Consider the following 19732-nt stretch of genomic DNA (forward strand, 5'->3'; position numbering starts at 1 on the left):
CTTGTTTTTAAGCAGAGCTACCGGAGGAGGGGCGGAAAGGTTGCGTCAGGTTGGGGTTGCTTGGAGACGTCCCAGGAATCCCTATCAGACTTCCCGCTGCATGAATATTACAATGGTTAGTGCGCCACAGATTGATAGCCTAACAGCGTTACTTTGTGGCATTATTTATTTCCATTCATCAAAAATACGGCCCACAGCACTCCCTTTCTTTTTCAATACAAAATACACAATGAGTACAACATGTGAAAAAACAGAAGACATAACACATGAATACAGACTAATTAACCACAGTTTTCCATTTGTTACACATTTCATCCCTGACGAAGTTAACAATAGCCTAATACATTATGCTAGAATAAATACAAAGATCTCTTCAACAAATTAATATATCTGAAAGAAAATATTCGTGTGTACATTTTAGCATCTTGAAGCAGTGTGCCATAGTACGAGTTGCTGTAAGAATCTAAAGTGATATTTTTTCAAGGAATATAAGAAGTCAACATAAATAGCCTACATTTAGATAAAATAAGAGCATTTTGTCTTTTTGCTTCAATGTGGCTTCTCCTCCTCCAGCCACTGGTGGTTTGTTGTGGTGCCGATTGTCTGCTGCTGTCACATGAGACTGGTGAGTGCAAGGACCCTGGAACATGTCCAGTGAATACAACACTAGCCTATATAAATAGGCTATAATAATATATATTTATTGTTTCAGAGTCACAAATGTCGCTGAGGTGTCGGAATTTCTAACAATGAACTTAAACACTCCATGTCTTCAAGTTAAGTGAGTCAAATAGTAATGGTTTCAACATGGCCCCTGGCCAATGTTTTTTGTTAAAACATATGATTGATTTAATATTGCACACAACTACACTAGCTGCCAATGAGCTTAAATTACACATTTAGCATGTATTATTAACCTATCCCTAGGGTTAATGACATTGTGCTTGCAATGATATAATATCAATATAATATTGGTTGTAATACAATACACCTGCAGAAAATAAATAATAGAGGTTTTATAAAATTATCAGACATTTAATAAGCAGTCTAATCACACGGTGATTGTCATATTGCTTAGTGGTACACTCTACTTTAGGATCCCAAACCAACCCCAACCCCAATCAGTATTACTACAAAAGTAAAGCACACACTCCCTTTAATCTTGACTGTATTGCATTGTGCTTTGGTTTGTGTTTTATTAAATTGGAGAAATATTCTAGGAGCAAGGATTTGTTGTGTTGTGGCTCCAATATCCTTCTGTTGGTCAGATATACTACCAAACATTATCTACCAGAAAACTGGAACTGCGACCTGAGGAACCTCTTCAAATGCAATCTGTTAAAGCTAACATCTCTACACAACATGTTCAACAAGCACTATAACAGATAACCAATAACATATAAACTATATTACTGTGACAACTCTTTATCCAATTTTTACACACATAAGCCTGCATGCTTGAATGTCACATTAAATTAAAAAAAAATACAGTCACGGAAGTTAAGATTATTCATCTTATACAGTCATAGTTACTTTTTTAAATTTTCAGAAACTTATTTTTTACACTCCCCTATTTTCTTCTGTTAAAAAATATTTTTATTAGGAGAATAATAGTGTTCAAACTTTATATTTATGTAGACCATGTTAAAAACTAAACTTTTTTTCAACCTCCTCTTGTTTCTGACAGATGTGAGAATGACCGCCTCAAATGTAAATTCATTTCACAAAGTAAGTTCCTCTATGTCGTCGTCAAATGAGGGGATGGCACGGATGGCAGGTCGGCTATCTGCTACGTGCACTGTGTTAACAGAGGACACTGGAGGGGTGGACGAGCCTGAAATGAAGCCGAGCAGCCCCTCCCGTCTAGAACGTACCCCGTTGGTGGTCGGAGGGCTGTTAAGGACCTCCATTTTATTGGAGCTGCTACCACTGTCGCCGACGGGCGTTGCCAGGGCACCGAATAGCTGCTGCATGAGGCTGGACTTCCTTTCCTTCCCCCCCACTCCTCTTTCTGCCTCCTTTTCTTTCTCCACCGTCTCCACCCCTCTGAGACTAAACACCCCTATTGCTTCTAAGGCAGACTCCCGCTCTTCTGTTGGCGGGGGAGTAGGGAAGCCGTACGAGCCCCGGGACGCTGAATTCCCAAAAGAGGGCGCGTAGCTTCCGAATGCCACGTCTTCACTGGACGATTGGACTCTAAGCGCTCTTCTGCCCATTCCCATTGCAACTGCTCCACCCTCTATGCCAGGTCTCCTCCTGCCGCCTTCCCTGCTTCCAGCGCCGGCCAAACCCGAAGACTCCTCCGTTTCTGTGACGTTAAATATTGAAGTAATCTGGTCCCTCTGCTGTGGAGGACGAGGCGAGTGATGGTCTCCCTTGCTGGACTCAAAAGGACTAGACTCTGAAAACATGGTGTCCTGGCCACCTTGAGTGTGACGCTCTATTTCGCGCATCCTAGCCAGCAGCTGTTCTTTTTTGCGTTGTGCTTCCTCCCATGCTTGCTGATTGGCCAGAGCCCCCTGGTTCCACCTCTCCACCTCTTCTCGGACGTGGCCATGTTCCCTGTTGTTCTCTTCCTCCTGTTTTGGAGGGGAACTTGTCCCCTTTCTGTCTTTTTCTTCTGCTGGTTGCTTCTGCAAGCCTGTCGACGTAAGATGAAGCCATTACTGTTGATTTATTGTGCCTTTTTACTCAATTTCTCAGTGCAATAGGAATGAGGTTTTACACTTTTTGCTTCTCTTACCATCTCTTGGTCTCTTTGCCTTCTCCTCAAGCACATTAAGCTCCGGGTTAAGTTGCGGTATCACTTCTTTCTTCTCTTCCTCCTTCACTAACTCCTTCTCCTTGTCTCGATCTTTTTCTCTGTCCCTTCTCTTCTGCTGTTCCAACTTTCGATGTCTGTCCTCTGGTTCCGCCTCCTGATAACATAAATAATTGAGGGGGAAAAAAAACTAAATATGTGAATAATAGACAAATAACAGACCGACAGAAGAAGAAGAAGAAGAAGAAGAAGAAGAAGAAGAAGAAGAAGAAGAAGAAGAAGAAGAAGAAGAAGAAGAAGAAGAAGAAGAAGAAGAAGAAGAAGAAGAAGAAGAAGAAGAAGAAGAAGAAGAAGAAGAAGAAGAAGAAGAAGAAGAAGAAGAAGAAGAAGAAGAAGAAGAAGAAGAAGAAGAAGAAGAAGAAGAAGTGTGCATGTCTGGGTTAAGTAAAGTGGAGCCCCTTCCTTGTACCTTGAGTGATAGGTATCCGTCAGGTGCCGGTTCACTGTACTCAGTGGCATCAGCGATGGCAGGGGGAGGTGAGGGGAAATCCAGACTAGACAACCGGTCTTTAGTCTGCATTGTCTTAGTGCTGCTCCTGCTGGGGACTGAGGAGTGTGAGAAATAAAGACAGATTTGATTTTAGAGTTAATTTGTTTGACCCCTTAGTAGACCAAGCCATGCCTTCATACAGGCCATTATTTTAACCTAAATGGGAGATTGTAATGGAATGGGAATTTTAAACACTGATTACAAATGCACAAAAGGTGACCAATGGTTAGATCTTACCACAGCGCTTTGTGCCACTGTCAGCGTCTTTTCTTGGAGAGGGTTTAATCATGCGGTTGGCATAGATGTTCTTGGCATCTAGTTCTCTCTCCTTCTCCTGATAAGAAAATAAATCAACCAAGTGAACGGGCAATTTGCTTTTCATGCACAATCGTAACATAAAAGATACATTTTGTTTCAGTTGGTATCTTTGAGCGTTATTTTGTGTCTATAGACCTTGAGTTTATTGTTCAGTCGTTCCAGCTCCTCCTGTAGGGTTCTGATATCCTCCTGGGCACTGATGGTCTTCTTCCTCTCTGCGACCAGCTGCCTCTGGAAACTGCTGTTGCTAAGCTCCATGCAGCGTTCAAGCTCCTTCCAACACACCGATGAAAAATACACATTACAGTTGTGGAAAAAGCAACTGTTTACCTCGCCGATAATTTCAACCAAATAATCGAATCCGTAAGGTAAATTTCAAACATATATATGACTTATTAACAGAAGAATTCGCCCATCCAGCAAACTTGGATTCAGGTGCAAATTTGGTCCAAAATATTGATTATTTGATAAATGGTGATGCTGACCAAGAGCAGAGTGTGGGATCTCCCTTATAGATGGATGAAAAATCAGGAGCAGAAATAGTCTGCTGTGGGGCAATTCCTATCAAATCAGAAGTAAAGCACTAAATTCTAGAGAAATGCAAAACTCAGCTTTGTCAATAAATAGGTTCATAAAAAGAGATAATCGTACCTTGACCCTCCGCTCTGCCTCTTGGGCCCGGGCCTTCTCTTCCTCTAGCTTGCGTCTCAGCTCGTCTCTGGCTCCCAGCTCTTCCTGGTCGACCAGCTTCCTCAGTCTGTTGGCGGTGGCCTGGCTCCTCAGCAGCTGCTCCTCGCCGTCCCTTAGCCGACGCTCGGCCGCCCGTTCCCTCTCTTGCGTGCGCCGGAGCCGCTCGCGCAGCACGTGGGTCTCGTTGGAGTGCCGCGACAGCAGCGTGGAGATCTCGCTCTCCGTGTCGTCGTAGCGCTGCAGGGCTTTCTGTTGGCGCACCTGAAGCTGCAGCGTTGAAAAGAAGAAAAAAATAAAAATGGTAGGATTCCACAGGTGTTCAAGGTTATCTTAAAGGTCACATATTATGCTAATTTTTAAGGTTCAGAATTATGATTTGGATTTATTCTAGGGTGCTAGAAGGGTGTAAGGGCAGAGGGTGTCATACTGTATGGAATGTAAAGCCCACTGAGGCAAATGTCTATTTGTGATATTGGGCTAAACAAATAAAGCTGATTTGATTTGATTTCTAGAAACTGTTTTCATGGTCAAGTGTCCAAAAATCTATAACATCAATATGAACACCTTTCTGAACACAGGTTTTCAGAAAGGTGTTCAATATTAATGTTGAAAACCCATTAAAATGTGTACTTTTAAAGGCTATTGATTTCCCTCAAAGATACGTATGTGTGTTCATGTCGTTTACCTGTCTGAGGACTCGATTCTCTTTCTGCAGCTCGTCAGTGCGCTGTTGCAGCTCAGCAAGGGCGTTTCGCAGTTCATTGATTTTGAGCAGACGGGCTGAAAGCATCCTCTTGGTCACCAGGTCTAGGTCTTTAGAAGGTGTGGAGTCTTTGCTTTGTGATGGAACTCCCCTGCGATGCTGTTGGGTCAGGGAACGGCCACCTAGACGCTGTGGGCGAGGCAAACCCCGGCGCCCCACAACACCTGCAAAATATATACACACATATTACATGGAAATTATTGAAAGATAACAACTAAGAACATTTTACAGGTCATTACTGAAACACACGATGCACTAGAAGTGGTGAATATAAAATACTGTAATATTTATATTTAAATATTAAAATTAGACTTTGCTCATAACAACATATGTGGCGATTTGATAAAAACTTTAATAATATATACATGGAACTTCTGTGGAAAATTGCTCTTCAACAATTGAGTCTTGAATAAAAGTTCAGGATGAAAGAAAAGCTTATGACAATCCTAACCAATGCCTGAACAGAGGTTTTCTGTCTCAAAAATCACCATGTTGAATTATTGCTGCTACACACTGCCATCATCTGGACAGTGAAGCAAATTCAATCAGTGGGTCCATGCTTTGATAATTTCCTTGCTTTGCATACCTGTCTTGTAGACGGGGCTGCTAGAAATCCTCTTCCCCTGCACCCCTCTTTGAGGTTTAGGAGATGGAGTCCTGGACTGGGAGTACGGTGAGATCGAGCGCTCTGAAGGAGACTCATTCTCATAGTCCTCAGAATATAAGGACTGACTACTTCTCTGTCCCTCTCCCGCTGACATCCGGTCCCGATCTGGATCTGAATGCCAGGTGCGGGTTTTCGATCTTCTCTCGGCGCAGTTGTCTTTTTCGACCTCTAACTGGATATTTTCCCTGAAGTTCTTTTGGTCCTTCTGGAAGGATGATTCCTGGGAGTCTTTCTTCGTACTCCGGAGTGACTGGCGATCTCGGTTGTCTTCATACGGGTCAGTTTTGTTTTCAGGTTCCATGTTGTGGCTTTGAGAAGTAATGCTGTGTTGAATTTAAACACAGAAGGTGGGATATAAACACAGCATAGTTTGAGTTATAAAATTGACTCCCCCCCCCCCCCGAGCAACAATTTAACAATAACAAATGCTGATTTGCACAGGATGTATCTTACCTGATTTAACAGACATACGAACATCAAAAGTCCCCTGATAAACTGACCTCAGCAATTGTACTTTGAAACCCAGATGTAAAATTCTCAAAATTAATCCAGTACAGTAATAAGAAGCCAAGCCAACTGGTTTCCCTCGGGTTTTTCTGTATTGTGTGTCTTGGTCACTAGGCAACAACACACAAGGTGGAATTTTCCATTAGGCTGAATGATGTATGATTATATCACGATTCCACACCACTGCTAGTGCTACATAGAAAGCACTAGCCTGCCCACGTCTGCCCTGGTGACTTATTAAACAGCCAGATTATCATTATCAAAAATAGCCAAAGAATACTGAACGAGAGAAGGGAAATAAAGACAAAAGGTATTTTTACCTCATATTTTCACTCTGTTGATTGTAGATACAGTGCTGCATTATAAACATATATTGTACAAAAACTTGTATCGTATGTGCTGCTGAACAGTTTTATATTGTATGAAATGAAGAGTTATGACATTACTTTGTAAATAACTAGTTTTAATCGGTTGGTCTGTTGCAATCCTTATGGGTGGTTATCTTAAGCATTTCTACATTAGGCAAATCCTACATTAAACAAATATAAACATTTTCTATCTGGACAAAAGCCAACAGGTTTGAAACATAAAGAACATATCAGCACCTCCTGTTTTTTAAAGTGATTAAAAAACTTTGAGGCGTTTGGAGAATTTTCTAATAATAGAGACTATAAAACTAATACTGAGGAGTCAGTAGTAGGATCATAAATATGGTTGTTAAATGCAGGTAAACTTCATGCAGTCATCTGGCCCTTTCATTAGACCTAACAATAATAGAATCACATTATGGATAAGTATCTATGGCAACAACAGTACACACACAGCAGCAGAATTATCACCCTACATAGAAATAGAAATTAGCATATTTGTAGGTCAAGGAGTGAATTAAGGTCTGACTACAACCCTGTTCCCTCAGTTGATTAATATTTGTTGAATGACATCTGGTTCATTACATGTACTCTACAGACTATCAATAAATAGCTCTTGTGTAAATGTTTTCCATAGTCTCCAATCATTAGCAGAGAAACAATGAAAAACATACAGTATTGAAGACTATGTCTTTTTGATTACAAAACATTGAAAATGTTCTTATTTGAATGACCATTTCGTGCTACTACATTATGCTAAATCCGACATAAAGGTGCACTGATGTAAAGCAATATTAGATAATTATAACACTCACCACATAAGTTACATTAGATCCCCCATCATCCACATCTTCTCTCCAGAGGGTCCTGATAACGCTACTGCTCTCTATTGAAAGCAAATACACAAAGAGAAACGTGTTATCGGAGCTTTTTATTACAGCGGGAGCTCTCTAGAGTGGATTAAAATGGACCGTCTGTTGTTGACAGGTGCGTTGATGTGACAGTGCCAGCCGAAAAGCGACCAAAGAAAGCCAGCACCTGAAACGCCAGCCACATATCTCAGTTGGCCCTTACATATTGTATTGCAAAATGATCAAATAGACGTGAAAATAGAAAAGAAGGTGAAGTTCACAAATAGCATTTCAGTGTACTTTACATTAGCAAACGGTAGCTTAGAAGATATATTGTAAAGCTAGCTGCGATGGAGGACTGACTTGACTTGTTGCTCATAGCTTATTATGCCATCATAGAAACAACACAACTCCCATTAACATGTAAGGTGTTTTTCTAGCACCACCCTGTCCTTTCCCCCCGCTTTACTCTTTAAAATCCCGCTGTCTTTGTCTGGTTTACGTTTAACGTTGTAGATTTCTGTTTGCCCAAGCTCGGCTAATGTTAGCTAGCCTATATAGCTACCAACAAGCTAGCATGAACTTTAGCTCACCGTTAGATATAAGAAGGCGCCGGCTTCCGCTCTTTTTGTAAACAAACAGTCATGACTATCGTTTTAAAATCTGCCGTCTTGTAATTTTTCCACACTAATGCACTAATATGTGGTAAACCTCTGTCAGGAGGGGTTCAGATACTTTTGGTATGGTCGGTCAGCCCTCGAGGGTTGCTCCAGTCCTCCGCTGACGCTGTACCATGGCAACCACAGCCAGCCTGCAGTACCCCTCTGCTGCAAGAGTGGCGCTGTAGGACGCGTAGTGGTTGTGATCAAATACTTTGATTGTGATAAATATATAGCATCATGTTTATAGGCTTTAGGCCGCCATCGGCCTATACGAGGTTTACAGTAGCGTTATATACATAGCATAAAGAAGAATACCGTGGTATCAACTTAACTTATACCACAGATTTGCTTAGTGTTATTGTCACAACCCCCTAATAACTTTGCTCTGCATGCAAATATTCTACTTCATGCATTCTACTCCATGCAGAATTATATATTTTTTTGTATAGGGCTAAACAATATAACATGTGTGTATATATATATACACACACACACACACACGCACACACACACACACACGCACACACACACACACACACACACACACACACACACACACACACAGGCTATATAGGCCTACAGTAGGCTATATGTGTATGTGTATTGTGTTTATGTAGGCCTATGTCTCAGATTTTATATACTATCTATGCTCAGATTACACTCTTCACTTGTTCCTCTACTAGGCCTACATCTGTGTTTTCCTTTTAATTTGCATTGACCTATTGCCTGAGACTGAAAATATTTTAATTGACACTTTTTATTTAGGATGTGTCTGTCTTTTCTGCAGCAGTAATGTATTGCTAGAGACACGGAGTAGGACACATGAGTGCCTATAGACTATAGACATTTGGGTTTTATCAGGGTTTTATGCGTCAAATTGCCGGACATAAGTGTCAAGCAGAAGTTAGAAAACATTTCAAAATAAAAAGGGTAGGCTAGTTTGACACTAAAATTAAGAAGGCTATTTTTGATCTATTTAAAATCTAATGACAGGTCGCATGTCCCCTCAGACTGTAGGCTAGAAAAACTCTAGCCTATCTTAATTTGATCTATAGGCTATGGATTTGATTGGGTTTGGTTAAGGTTAAATGTGTGTGTGTGTGTGTGGGGGGGGGGGGGGGGGGGGGGCGGGGGCAGTATAACCTACTAGTTGTTGAGCACATGCAAAAAAAGAAGAAGCTTGAAACTAAATTGATTTGGACCTGCGACTTATTCATAGTCATTTTTTCCCATGCCTAAATTTTGAATTATTTTGAAAACTATGACCGGAAGTCCAGTATTGTTTATGATGTCGGTTGCATCTGTGCAGTGAGAGTCGCTGAGAGTCGCTCGGCATAGACGCACGCTGTTTTCTTATTATCATGGTTCAGTTTCAATTTGAGACACGCGTGTCCCCTCTCGTCTAAAACACGTCCTGTTGTTTCAAAGTGCCCACTTGTTATTCTGAAAAAAACGGGACTCGCCACCTCCACAGTTTGCTTGCCGATTGTGTTGACTATAATTTGGGATTAAAATGGTCATCAAGGTTTACATCGCCTCCTCAAGTGGCTCTCTCGCGGTGAGTGTTTGCAATTATTGGCTTTCGAGATTATTGACAGTTGTGTACAGGGAATTCTGCCACATTACGGAGGCATGTGCAAGACTTAATGTTCGCAAAACCCGCCGAATTGTGTTCATTGGTATAGGCTATCATTATGTAGGCTACTGGAGTGGACGGGGAGTGCGTCTGTTTTGCGCTCATCGACTTCAGATTGTTCACACAACACAAGCTGTGAAGTAATAGTAATCAGCATCATTGATTGAAAGGGTAGGCTGTGTTGATGTGTTAAGCAGCCTGTTGATTTTTTATTTTTTGCATTCTGACCTGGGGCCCTTTCATTCATTTTTATTGTGTAGCTTAATAAATAACACATCCTTGTAAAACGTCTCCCTCCTACAGCTCGAACAAAGTACGCGTAGTGTTCAAATAAGGTACTATAATCTGTCCATTTGAAGACCCCGAGATGTAGGATGGAGAAAGCACCTTATTTAACTAGCCTACTAAAAGTACATTGTTCAAGGAGTAGCCTCAGGAACACGTTCCTTTATCTTCCCTTATTATTGACTATGGAGGTGTTTCTCCAACTGAGCAGCGGTGTTATGCAGAAGGGCTGTCTCCAACTCCAAATACAAGGCTGATTTATTTGTGTATTCATATTTAGAAGACCATTTGTTTACAGTGGGTCCTGTGTGTTGAGCTGAAATTATTATTTGACGACTGGATAAGATGCTAATTTCAGCTTCACAGATGTGAGTTTTTTAGTGTAAACATGTTTTTGACAATTCATCAAAAGATAATGCTATGTAAATAATGGCCTTTGTCCTTTAGTGCCTCGGGAAAGCAACAACATGCTATTGAGAAGGCGCAGCTGATATTGAGTATGAGCAGAAAAATCATCAAACAACACTCCCTTGTGAATACTTAAAGTCTTAGGTAATGGGACGAATGAGTAATGTATTTATCTTATTAGGACCCATCTCTATTTTTATCCCTATGACACATACATTTAAAACTAACAGACCCTCAATTTAACACACACACACACACACACACACACACACACACACACACACACACACACAAAGCACAGTCGTGCACGCTTGAATAGCTCCACCATCATTTGGGTCAGTTGTGTGAGTGTTGAGCTCATGTGAATGTAATTAACCCTGAATGCCTTTTGAATTGAGTTACAAGTGATTGAATAAAGAGGAAAGGTGAGGCTGGAGCCCTCAGCTGATTTTAAGTGAAAGGGATGTCTGTGAGTGAAAAGAGAGAGAGAGAGAGACACTATTAGTGTTGGATAGGGATAGAGGAAGACAATAAGAATTTGAAAGTAGGGAGATAAAGTCTGGAAAACAGATAGGTCGAACCAAAGCAAGAAGATGTGAGCAGTAAAAGACAAACTCGAGGGGAAGTGATTATCTAAACACTTCAGTTTCCCCATGTAAAAGAGCAGATCCCAGTTTAACAACAGCAGATTAGTAGGGGGAGGCGTCATCCCCACAAAATGAATGAAAAGCAAATTAGGTTATCCCCCAAACCTTACTCCAGTCAGTGGATGTGTGTCGGGGTCAGTCAGTCTCATCATTACATATACTTGCTGTTGGTGAAATGAAGTAATTGATAATAAGTAATAGTCACCACTGTTCAACCTCACATGATCTGATCCGAGAAATTACTTCTATGCTCAGAAGGAATAGCAATCCCTCCCATTGACCAAGGATGTCGGTTGAAAATAGTACTTTATGCCTTCAAATCACTCATCTATTCTAACCGGACATATTGTAGCTCCAAAAAATAACAAGTTTATATATACCGGTACTCATATTTAAATTTTTGAACTTTTTATTTTCTGCTCAACATGTGTCTTTTATTGTTTTTTTTTTCTATCACAAGTCCGTGTCCCTGCCTGTCCCTGAACCAAAGGATTAACCTCCAGTTAATCCCGATGTTTCAGTAAAGGGTTGTCAAACAATGAATGCGCCCTTGTTTATTTAAGCGTTTGTATGCCTTTTAATCCAGAATACACAACATCAACAAAAATAATAATAATCTGAACTCATCTGTCCACTGTAACACACTCTCACTCACCCTCTTTCATTATTTAGACCTGTGCTGCGTATATACCATGTTGATACACACACAAAGACTATGACCAGACACAACCAGTGATTCAGTGTGGAGTTTTTAAACCTTTGACCAGAATCGACAGGCATTTCTCTCTTTGAAGACAGTCGTTATTCTTGCAATTCATTGACTATCGTATGAGAGTCCAGATTTTTAAAAAAAAGAAAAAAAACGTTTTTATGGGGGCACACACACACTAAGAATCACTGTAAAAAAGACTCAACAGATTTTTTGCAGCATTGTTTGGGTCTGTGTGTTTATACCAGACGGTCAAGAACAATCCCTTACTGTCCTTTTGGGGTAAAACAATAGCTCCATTGTGGTCCCCCACTGGCATCACCCAAATAATGTACACACACACACACACACCCAAGCACACAGGGAAGATGTCCTTATATTTTCTTAATTGATTTTTATTTTTATTTTGTTTTTGTTTGTTTTTTATTTTTCATCTTCTCAATCGAAAGCCAAACTTCCTAGAATACATGTTTCGAGGGTACTGGATAACTTATGAGAGCATACGGACACAACATAAACGCCCCTGTTCAAATTAGAGCACCCAAATTGTTTTGAATATAAACCTTCTTTTGTGATGTTAATGGTTGCAAGCTTGAAGCAACAAGCAAGCTATATGTGAATGCAAAGATAAAGTAAAAAAATGTAAATTAAATAATAATAATTGCTCAAATAAGTGATTTAAGCTTTGACAACCATTGTCCTAATCATTATCACGGACAGCAGGACAGGGGGGTTAACAACCTTCCCTTCCATGGGAGTCTTTCGGACTTCTAAAATTATCTGTGTTTTTCTCCCAGAGTTCACAAGCACTGTCATGCCGTTTTGCTCACTAAAAAGAGCGTCCTCTGAGCACATTGCACAATACCACAGGGAGTTGTCCTGAAATCCATCCAACAGAACACCAATGGGAAAGTTCATTGCATAGTCCTCCTTGGTGATGGGCTTCTCTCCTGAATGGATACTTAATTAGGTCCTTGGGAATTACACAAAGGGCACGCAGAATTTAGGTCAGTGATTACCACAGGTTTCACTTTATCGACTGTACAACTGTCAGCTGTGGTATTGATTGATTTTATATCTAGACAAGAATACAAAAAATCTATTTTGTTATTAGAATAATACAAATAGTTAAGCTATTCTATAGCTTCATCAATAATAATAATTTTACATTTTAGCCTTCAGAAAAGGGCGGCAGCTTTTACGATTCAGTAAGCTTGTCCACCAATCAATAATCCTTCTTAATGTCACCTTTACCAATTACTAAGCAGTGGATACAGTACACTTGTGTGTGTGTGTGTGCGTGTGTCGTGCTCTAGGTTTCAGCTTACAGTTTTTTTTATTAATGGAGAGTACACCCAATGGCTCGGCTAAGTGAGACAGGGGAGATGCACTTAATAGATACATCGGATACCTCGGATCACACATGAAAGCTATATATAAAATTATGACTTTTTGCCATGTTAGCCATGACCTTATCATTTATCTCTCCTTTTAATGTACATCTGTATCTACCTGACCGACCCTCCACCCTTTCCAAACTCTTGTCCTCCTCCACCATCTTTTATTTATTTTATTCATGTTCAGGTGAAGAAGCATCAGCAGGCGGTGGTGGGTTTCCTGGAGGCCAATCGAATCAGCTTCCTGGAAGTAGACATTACCATGATGGAGGAGCAGAGGCTGTGGATGTACCGGAACATCCCCAGGGACAAGCAGCCGGAGAAAGGCAACCCGCCGCCACCGCAGATCTTCAATGAGGATAGCTACTGTGGGGTAGGATTTGATTATTGCTTCTAATGTTTCTAAAGAGCTGGCCGTCCAGTAGGCAGCTATGTACACTCTGAGCTCAGATCTCGAAAGGTTCGGACGGCACACAGTGTCTTTACAGTTTTTATGTAATGCAATTTCAAGTACAGTGTTGAGCTAACTATATACGGCTGACTGCGTTCGATCAGTCAGAGCTTGCCAGTTTATGTCCTCCACTGAGTTTGAATGCCACCCTGTAATCCTGTCGTAATCCAGTTTCGTGGATGGGGGCAGATTATCTGCTCGGCCTGCCATCACTCTCGCTGTCCAAGGTAATCCAGCATTACTCTGCGACGGCACGGTCATTGAATTATATTCAAAGCAGTAGCGGATGGACCATTTGTCCGGGGATGTTTACAACCATCTTTCGAACATGTAGAGATGTAACACTCAATTTTTGTCTTCCATCTCCCCCAGGACTATGAAGACTTCTTCGAGTCCAAAGAGAACAACACTGTGTTTGCATTCCTTGGGCTCAGTTCCCAGCCCTGTGTGAAAGTAAGGGAGAGTATTTATGTAGCTGGCACACAAACACGTAACACATGCAATCACAACATGAAGACGCAGGGGGGAAAAAACACTGCTATCTCTTTGTGGTATACATTGTTCAATCAAACATATTTACTGGCAGCTGACTCATCCCCAACTTCCTCAAACCCTCAACACGACAGCATCTCTCCACAGTGCTGGATCAGCAGCTCTAGTTTCTGCAAGCTGCCCCTGAAACATTTGATTTGTTACAATATAATGTATTTCATGCACACCAGCCTTTTTCTTTTGTAGAATTTTTATTTCATTTTTTTATGTTTAGAAGAGATGTCTGTCTACCCTGCGTACAATGTGTGGTCTAGCAAATCAAACGAGTAACTAAATGGTAACGGTTCAATTTCTATACCCTCTCCCTGCCAATCTCCTAGGATTCTGAGTCGTAGCCTGGATCGAACTGATGGCTCCAGGGGATCTTAAAACTGCATCACCTCCAGTGTTCCTTCTTCAATCGCTACAATGCCAGCGTGTTGCCAAACATCAGACCCTGTGGATTTCACCCTGTACGACCTCTCTGGACTCTCTGTCTAAACAACCATCCACCATCCCTTTAGTCTGCAAGAAGTGTATCTGATTCCCCAGAGGCCACAATGACTCAGATGAACAGGACTGACTTTATGGTGGATGTGTTTGTGTTTTTCTTTTTCTTCTTTCCCACACACTGTGACAAACACTAGCAGTAGCATAAGTTATGTGCAAGCTAGAACACCATGTAGAAGCTCTAGCATCAATAGACCAGTTTTTCAGATTTAGTTGTACCAGGGTCAACTGATCGGGTGGAACAGCGTAGCACAAGTTACCCGAATACACACCTATTTTGTGTGTGAATGCCTTAGAGAGAGAGAGAGAGAGTGTGTGTGTGTGTGTGTGTGTGTGCGTGCGCGCATGTTGTGTAGTAAGACAGTGACACTGCAGATTACTACAAAGGCAGATGAGACCAAATACTAAAACGTAGGATGGATTTACATGACATCACTGCCAGCATCCATGGTAAGTCTATTAGTCGGTGTCATCAAATGAAGCAAACCTGATTCTTGTATAATTCCACTGCCACACTATTGTGATCAAACGACCAGGTTGGCTTCACTCAAGACATTTTTTTACTGTCTACAAATCCAATACAAAGACCAAAACCAGCAATGTGTTAGTTTGTCTCTCAGTATGTTACCCACCCTGTCTGTGATACTCACCCCTGAGCTCATTACTTCCTATCAAGGACGTTAATCTTCATCTGAAACAAATGTTTCAAATAATAAGTACAATTTTCATGAGGCCCAAGCACCTTCTTAAAACAGCAGCAGCTGTATTTTTAAGCACACGCCTGCTGTGCCTCTCCTTCTCTCTATACATTTCCAAAATGTCTCAGTTAACTTTCCTTTGTGTGTTTTTACATCTAATCGAATGAACATAGATTGGCACTTCATAGCCAATTCCTTGAGTCCTGTATTATATGTTCTCCCTCCCAAACAACCAACACTAAGTGTTTTCTCTCTCTGGTTGACTGAATGATCAACATTATTGGTTGACATTATGTTTACACAGGAAGGACACACAAACAGATGCACCCTCACTGGCCATTCCTACCTAAATGTCGTGCCATTGTGTCAAAGCATATGTAATTTCACGTTATACGCAATGTGTTTATGTCGACACCAACAGCATTGTTATTGTTGTATCCTCATTTAATGTGAAATCATGATGACTTATGCTGAGATTTTTAATTTTTTTTTGTGAATGGATACCTTCGGGTCTATTGGACCACACACTGACTAAATGTACTTAATGTTACACCTCTCTGCCTGTGTATGTGTTTTGGTTGATTGCAGCGCTTTTCTGTCTGTAACAGAACATTATATGCAGTGACACTTGTATGTATCAGACATAAAAAGCAGATTATAGCGTTATAAGTTAATTTGCCTCCGTATCTTTCATGTGTGTGTTACTTCAAAGATGTTTATGTTAAAAAAGCATGGGGGGGGAGTGGTACACTGTATTTCTTTGCATATGTGAAATGTAAAGAATGACATTTTTGATTTGAGATGATCAATCTTAGGCCTCTGAGACTTTTTTTGTGAAGCAGAAATGCAAATCTTCAACTGAAAGCCCAATGTGGCAAAAAAAGAAATGTTGTTGCTAATGTGGCTTCACGTATGACTATCATACCTACAGAATCAGAATAAACTCAAACCTGCTCCATGCAGTGGTTATGGAAACTGGGTGAGAAGAATGGACCATGTGAATGAAAGGCAAATCAGGTTATTGTTAGTACTCCAGATGGCGCCCACTCACACTCCTGGGCTACATAATGTCTGACCATCCAAGGAGCTGAAATCATGTTTCATGTTATCTCCTGTATGATTTTTGTTGCGTTTGGCAACAACAACTTGATACTGGTCGGCGACTTGTGAGAGGATTTTTGTTTTCCATCTGTGACACAATCCTCCTGACTGGCAGGCCCCTTGATGAGTTGTCATGTCATTTCCCATCAGAGAATGCAGCATATCTCTGTAATGATTTACCCAGACATCAATATGTGCTTAACCTGTCCTCTCCAAAACCACGCTATCCTCAGTTCTGTCAGAGACGATTGATGTAACTGTGTCTATGTAGCACTCTGAATACTGAGCCCCTGACTGTACTGCTCCTCTATCATTTGAGGAACTGCTGTGAACCTTTACAGTAAAACAACACCTGCTCACAAACCCTCATTACAAGCTGTGTTTGAGCTGGTATAGTATAGCCGTCAACCTCAAGTATTAGAGAAAGATGTATGATTGTATGTATGATGGTAGCCAAGGCAAGTTTATTTATATAGCACAATTCAGACACAAGGCCACTCAACGTGCTTTACAGGGGCAAGATTAGAATACACAAAGCACATTATAAAACATTTAAAAGCGAATAAAAGAAGCAAATAAAATAAAAATCGCAGGTTAAACAAAAAAGTTTTCAGACTCGATTTAAAAGAACAGAGTTGCAGCAGACCTCAAGTTTTCTGGGAGTTTGTTCCAGATGTTTGGTGCATAATAACTAAAAGCTGCTTCTCCTTGTTTAGTCCTAAGGGACTGTAAGTAGACCTCTCCCAGACGACCTAAGGGCTCTGGACGGTTCATAACGTATCAGCAGATCAGTAATGTATTTTGGCCCTAAACCATTTAGTGCTTTATAAACCAACATCAGTATTTTGAAATCAATTATTTGAGTGACAGGAAGCCAGTGTAAAGACCTCAGAATTGGGGTAATGTGATCCACTTTTTTGGTCCTAGTGAGACATAAGCCCTTTAATTCTTGATATATTTTTTAGGTGGTAGTAGGCTGATTTATTAACTGATTTAATGTGTTTCCTGAAATTCAAGTCGGAGTCTACGACAACACCAAGATTTCTGGCTTGGGGTGTGGTTTCTAACATAACGGATGTAAGCTGTGCGCTGACTTTTAATTGTTCATCTTTGGCACCAAAGACAATTACTTCAGTTTTGTCGTTGTTTAATTGAAGGACATTTTGGCACATCCAATCATTGATTTGTTCAATGCACTTACTCAGTGCCTGTATTGCACTTGCTCAGTGTCTGTATAGGTAGAGCAGTTACTATGTGGTTCCAGCTAGTGGAAAATATAAACTAAAATATCATTCAAATCATAAGGAAAGGCCTAAGCAAGTTCCAAGTAGATCCACCACTGTAACTTGTTTCCTTTATCATACTGATTGCAGGCTATGCAGTAAGGGCAACATAGGTCATTCATCTAGGAGCACACATTTCTGAAAAGACACATTGCGTTTGACATACCATTCATGGTGTATGCGCTAATGCCATCTCTCATAGTTCTATAGGAAAAACTTCCACGTAGAAAAGTCTCAGTACATGAACAGGACAGAGTAAATATGAATATATATTAAAGCTGCACTAGCACTGGTGAAGCCATGCATTATAAACGCTTGGAGTATGGACACACACAGAAGACTAGCAGCGATGTAACCAATAGCCCTTTTTTCACAGTAGGCCTATAGGGAAAGCAGGTGTAAGTGATCAAATAAATTATGGCTGAATTACATTAAGCTGCTTCAGTTTAAGGGTCCCGGTATTGCTGCATGCTTTCACATTGTCAACACTTACTGGGACACTTGAATAGAATGGATCAATCTTAATGTTGTTAGCGACACTTGTCTTGAAAAATGTGACATAAATACTAGGAATGTGAAACCATGGAATGGAGGGGAAGTTAAGGGTGTGGTCATTTTGTGAAATGATGATGATAACTGTAACCGGAGGCATATTTTCGAAATACATTGTGTGTGCAAAACAGATGACAAAACCAGGAAACCTAAAATGCTGAATTGGCAAGTCAGTTAGGCAATGTATCACCAACAGCCTCTGTGTAATCGGACAGTTTTTTCTCCTGGACAAAAAGCGATGGAAAAATTGGCTTATAGGCGAGAACCACATTTCAGAAAACAGATTAGAAAATGTGAATGTACAATATATCAGAAACAAATGAACCATTGGTTCTACTTGCAATAAATGCAGTTGATTATATTGCACTAGTATTTAGTTTATTTTTCAGGGACAGTATCTTATTCATTGTCAGGGTAAGGCCCAAAATGTGTTGCACAAAACAGTTAAAGGCACATCCTCAAATAAATTATGCCACTGTATAATATACAGTCATATGAAAAAGTTTGGGAACCCCTCTCAGCCGGCATTATAATTGACTCTGCTTTCACAAAAAAAAAATAAAAGTGGTATGTCTTTAATTTACCAGGAACAGCTAAGTACTGGGATGTTTTCCAAACAAAGATTTTTTGAAAAGCAGTATTTGGTTGTATGAAATAAAATAAAATGTGAAAAACTGGCTGTGCAAAAATATAGGAACCCTTGTGGTTTTGTTGATTTTAATGCCTGTAACAGCATGTAAAACTGATGACTTTAAACACAAAGTTGGTTGGATTATGTTGTTAAGCCTTGAACCTCATAGAAATGTCTGTTTAACCATGAGAAAATGTATTTTAGGTGCCTAAATGCAAGTTGCACTTCTCTTTGACTCTCTGCTGAAGTGAGACAGAATGGGATCATCAAAACAGCTCCCAAAAGATCTGAAAAACAAAGATTGTTCATTGTCATGGTTTAGGGGAAGGCTACAAGAAGCTTTCCCAAAGGTTTCAATTGTCAATTTCGACTGTAGGGAACGTTGTCAGGAAATGGAAGGACACAGGCATAGTGGCAGTTAAACCCAGGCATGGCAGACCAAGAAAAAAACAGGAGCGGCATAGGTGGAGGATTGTGAGAATGGTTGCACACAACCCACAGATCACCTCCAAAGACCTGCAAGAACATCTGGCTGCAGATTGTGTATCTGTACATCGTTCAACAATTCAGCGCAATTTGCACCAAAACATCTGCTTTTTATAAAGACCAAATAACTTAATTTTTGTCTGATCAGTCCAAAGCATTTTCTTCCAATATGAAGCTGGCTTGTCTAAATGAGCTTTTGCATACTCCATGCAACTGTATCTGTGGCGTGGGCGCAGAAAGGGCTTCCTTCTCATCACCCGGCCATACAGA

The 19732-nt window shown here is 40.6% G+C and overlaps 2 protein-coding genes across 2 annotated transcripts; one reads left to right on the forward strand and one right to left on the reverse strand.

Annotated features, from left to right (window-relative positions):
• Window positions 1-1583: 1583 nt before the first annotated feature.
• lca5 (lebercilin LCA5) lies at window positions 1584-8122 on the reverse strand. The gene is made up of 10 exons (XM_080047707.1): window positions 8069-8122; window positions 7440-7510; window positions 5669-6072; window positions 5005-5246; window positions 4281-4586; window positions 3765-3902; window positions 3549-3645; window positions 3231-3367; window positions 2744-2918; window positions 1584-2641 (listed from the first exon to the last, which is right to left on the reverse strand). The coding sequence occupies exons 2-10, from the start codon at window positions 7442-7444 to the stop codon at window positions 1722-1724; spliced, it is 2424 nt and encodes an 807-aa protein (XP_079903833.1). The 5' UTR covers window positions 7445-7510; window positions 8069-8122; the 3' UTR covers window positions 1584-1721.
• Window positions 8123-9518: 1396 nt separating this feature from the next.
• Window positions 9519-15994, forward strand: sh3bgrl2 (SH3 domain binding glutamate-rich protein like 2). Its single transcript, XM_080047777.1, has 4 exons — window positions 9519-9695; window positions 13407-13592; window positions 14043-14123; window positions 14543-15994. Exons 1-4 carry the CDS (start codon window positions 9651-9653, stop codon window positions 14555-14557), a joined length of 327 nt encoding a protein of 108 aa, XP_079903903.1. The 5' UTR covers window positions 9519-9650; the 3' UTR covers window positions 14558-15994.
• The last annotated feature ends 3738 nt before the right edge of the window (window positions 15995-19732 follow it).

This window comes from Ammodytes marinus, assembly GCF_949987685.1.
Source record: "Ammodytes marinus genome assembly, chromosome: 19".
Taxonomy (NCBI): domain Eukaryota; kingdom Metazoa; phylum Chordata; class Actinopteri; order Uranoscopiformes; family Ammodytidae; genus Ammodytes; species Ammodytes marinus.